At 37.2% G+C, this 3,865-nt stretch overlaps 1 protein-coding gene across 1 annotated transcript; it reads left to right on the top strand.

Annotated features, from left to right (window-relative positions):
• Positions 1-221: 221 nt before the first annotated feature.
• Positions 222-3,338, top strand: LOC18022211 (pentatricopeptide repeat-containing protein At2g25580). Its single transcript, XM_006405092.2, has 2 exons — positions 222-2,205; positions 3,023-3,338. Exon 1 carries the CDS (start codon positions 278-280, stop codon positions 2,192-2,194), a length of 1,917 nt encoding a protein of 638 aa, XP_006405155.1. The 5' UTR covers positions 222-277; the 3' UTR covers positions 2,195-2,205; positions 3,023-3,338.
• Positions 3,339-3,865: the final 527 nt, after the last annotated feature.

Raw genomic sequence — 3,865 nt, 5'->3', positions numbered from 1 at the left:
AATTATTCTTAAAGCCTGGAGTTCTTAAGTTCTAATCATCTTCAAAACTAGTTCAAAACTAGATGGTAAACCGTAATTTGAAAGAAAATGATAAAGAGTATTATTATTGCTCTACCAAATTTGATGCCAACCCAATGGGCCCAACTTAGGCCCAATAGTTCATCTCCGGTCGTATCGTTATCGTTCGTCGCCGTCAAACCATAAACACCGCACAATTTTCGTCGGTCTGAGATTCTCCGCCGAAGCTAAAATCACTCTTTGAGTCTCTGCTCTTCTGATGTATACAAAGAGAGCACTGTTTCAGAGAGCGAACTCTGCTCTCTTATATCCTTCTTCTTCCTCTGAATCAGCCAAAAGAATCCACAAATTTCTGAGGAACCTTTCCACGGCGGCTGAAAGGTTAGATTTTAGAAACTCTAATGAGTATCGAACCGAGGATTCATCAAATTTCTCTGGTGATATAAACCCTAGACCATATTTTAAGGGCAGCAAAGAATATTGGGAAAACCAAAACCGAAGTGGAAGCTGTAATGAAGTTAGTGAAAGTGTTCTTCAGACACAAAGTCAGAGTTTGAGTTCGAATTCATGGCAGCAGAATCTTAGTGTGTCTAATCCACAGGTCCAATCTCAGAATCAAGAAAACCTCTGGAAGAATCTAAGTTACGGGACAAACTCTGATTATCGAAATGGTGGATCTTCTTGGTATTCAGGTAATAATAACAAGACTTTCAATTCCAAAAAAGAGTACACGATTGAGGGTTTTGATGCATTTTGCAAACAAGATAACCTAAAGCTGGCTCTAGATGCTATGAACTCACTGGAGAAGAAGGGTCATTTTCTGGATTTAGCTAGGCTTTTACGGTTAGCGCAGCTTTGTGGGGAAGAAGATGGTTTTCATGATGCTGATACTCTACAAGAAACTAAAGTATCTGTTCAGGGAAAGATCAGAGCTTTAGTTTACCATTTAGATGCAAACTATCTAAAAACTCATACTGACCTCGTGGTTGAGGAATTCGATGCGTTTTACAGAAAAGGGAATGTGAAGAAGGCTCTGTATGCTATGGATACATTGGAAAGCTTGAGTCATGTTTTGGATTTAGATAGGCTTTTACGGTTAGCTAAGCTATGTGGTGAAGCAGAGGCTTCTCGAGAAGCCAAGGCTGTTCACTGGAAAATTCGTGCCTCAGTTTCTCATTTAGATGTGAGTTCTTATCAGATATTGATTGAAATGTATTCCAACTGTGGTTTGGTGAATGAAGCGTCGAGTGTTTTCGAGGAAATGCCTGAGAAGAATCTGGAGACTTGGTGTAGTATAATAAGATGTTTCGCAAAGAATGGTCTAGGAGAAGACGCTATTGACATGTTCACTCGTTTTAAAAACGAAGGAAACAAACCAGACGGTCGACTATTCAGAGGAGTGTTCTATACATGTGGTTTGCTAGGTGATATTGATGAAGGGTTATTGCACTTTATGTCAATGTCCAAAGACTATGGAATCATCCCTACCATGGACGATTATGTAAGCATCGTTGAGATGTTTGCGTTACCGGGATTTCTAGATGAAGCCTTGGAATTTGTTGAGAGAATGCCTATGGAGCCAAATGCTGATGTGTGGGAAACATTGATGAACCTTTCTCGTGTACACGGCGATTTAGAGCTTGGTGATCGGTGTGCTGAGATTGTTGAGGAGTTAGATCCTACACGACTGAACAAACAGTCAAAGGAAGGTTTTTTACCGGTCAAGGCATCAGATGTTGAGAAAGAGAGTCTCAAGAAAAGGTCGGGGATTCATTCTTTTCCCAGTTTCACACCTGGTGTGAGGCAGGAATTCAAGGCAGGGGATACCAATCTACCTGAGAACGATGAACTCTTTGAGCTATTGAGGAGTTTAAAGATGCATATGGTAGAAATGGGATATGTCCCTCTAACGAAAATTGCTTTGCATGATGTAGACGATGAGAGTAAAGAGTCCGCACTCCTGGGTCATAGCGAGAGAATAGCTTTTGCTCGCGGTGTTCTCAACTCTGCACCGCGTAAAACTTTCACTGTGCTGAAAAACCTCCGTGTGTGTATTGATTGTCATAACGCGTTGAAGATTATGGCAGTTATAGTTGGTAGAGAAGTGATCATGCGAGATATAAAGAGATTTCACCATATGAAAGACGGTGCTTGCACTTGTGGAGACTACTGGTGATTAACCTTGAGGTATGTTCTACAGTGTCTGCGTTGAAAAGCTTTTCGCTCTTCTTTTGTTTTTTTTGTAAATCATCCTGATAATCCTGTGTTGCGGGATGGAAAAACATAAAAGCAAGAGAGACAAACTTGCATTCATAAGGAGCAATTATCAACCGTTTTGTTGTCATAGATCAATCAATCTCATATTCTTGTCTATTTGTTGCAGTTTTTGTTTGAGTTTAGGTTATGATCAGCTATGTCATGAATGCTATGTATTGTTTTTATGGGTAATATACTCTATTATCAAATGTTTCTGGCTTTGAATCTTAGACATAGTGACATTACCAATGCAAACTAATTATATGATTGGGATATTTATACACTTGCCAATTTTATTTTTGTTGCCCAAAACAATATGTCCTAACATCTATATACTTATTTGTGTAGTGATTTGTTGATGTGTCTCGTTCATATCGAGTTTTACAGTGTCTCGTTTACGTGTCATCGTCAAAATGAGTTTCAGCTTGCAAAAAGACATTTTTACCTCATTTAGCTATTACGTATCATTTTTTATTGGTTCTTATGTGATGATGTGAATAACTTAAAACAAACTGCTCTAAATTATTATGGTTTAATGTTTAATTTCGCTGTCAAATCAATCTTTTTCTAAAATTTTAGAATCAAAATTTAAAACCAAAAATCTAATAAAAAGTACAAAAAAAATGAATATATATATATATATATCTAACTAATGAATTGTCATTAAAAAAAAAATATCTCTAACTAATGGAATATCGCTAATTATTATGATATATTGGTTAGTGTTTATGATTTCTTATATTTATAGGGTTTTTGAAGCCGAGTTCAAACCAAAAGACTGCACTATACGAAGACAATTTTCTCTTGATTGAAGGAGCTAGCCTGAAGGAGTTATACGCCAACCGGGGTGAAGGGTATTTGCTTCTTGCTATTCTTGTTGTATTTGATGTGATTTCATATCTCTTCAAGTAGAAGAGATGAACCCTTTAACTATTTAAAACTTAACTGAGTGCCTCAGTATGTCTTTCATTATGTAAGGATCATGTCGGCATACCTATTCTCATTATGGTGTACCATTCTTTTGTTATGTATGGTAGACTTCGGATTATGTTTAATAGACTTGTTTGATGGTTTCGATTCTTATGTTATGTATGGTAGACTTCTTTGCCATGTTGCACAGAATTCTTTCTCGGTTTTATGTTTATGATTTATGATATATTTCTTAACATGATGATGATGATTGCACATATTTAAGTTCGTTCATATGATGATAATTAAAGTAAAAGAGATTAAACAACAACAAACATTCAAATATAATTACACGCTTGATCAAAAAAGTTCATGATGGGCATGTCACACGATTATGGCCGCTTTGGCCACATTTAGAACACATGTGCTCTTTCCTTGAACGTTTCTTCTGCATTGCTATTTCTAAGGCACTTTTCATTCGTGATTTTTTGGTCTACTTGGTCATTTACAAACAAAAGGAGGCTTACAGACTTTGCTGGCGACTACTTCAGGTACAGGTGACAAAACATCGCTTGGCATTACTGTTTCCACAGAGGTAGAGGAAAGGTATGATGTACCATAGTAAGGATGGGCTAGACTGATTCGGAAAAAAAAAAATTAGCTTCAGCTGCTGCAACGGCAT

This window comes from Eutrema salsugineum, unplaced genomic scaffold (genome assembly GCF_000478725.1).
Source record: "Eutrema salsugineum unplaced genomic scaffold, Eutsalg1_0 scaffold_15, whole genome shotgun sequence".
NCBI classification, from domain to species: Eukaryota; Viridiplantae; Streptophyta; class Magnoliopsida; order Brassicales; family Brassicaceae; genus Eutrema; species Eutrema salsugineum.
This window is presented reverse-complemented; position numbering and strand designations above follow the sequence as displayed.

Excerpts from the sequence above, each read along its gene's own strand:
- LOC18022211 (XM_006405092.2), top strand. The coding sequence starts at position 278 with ATGTATACAAAGAGAGCACTGTTTCAGAGAGCGAACTCTGCTCTCTTA.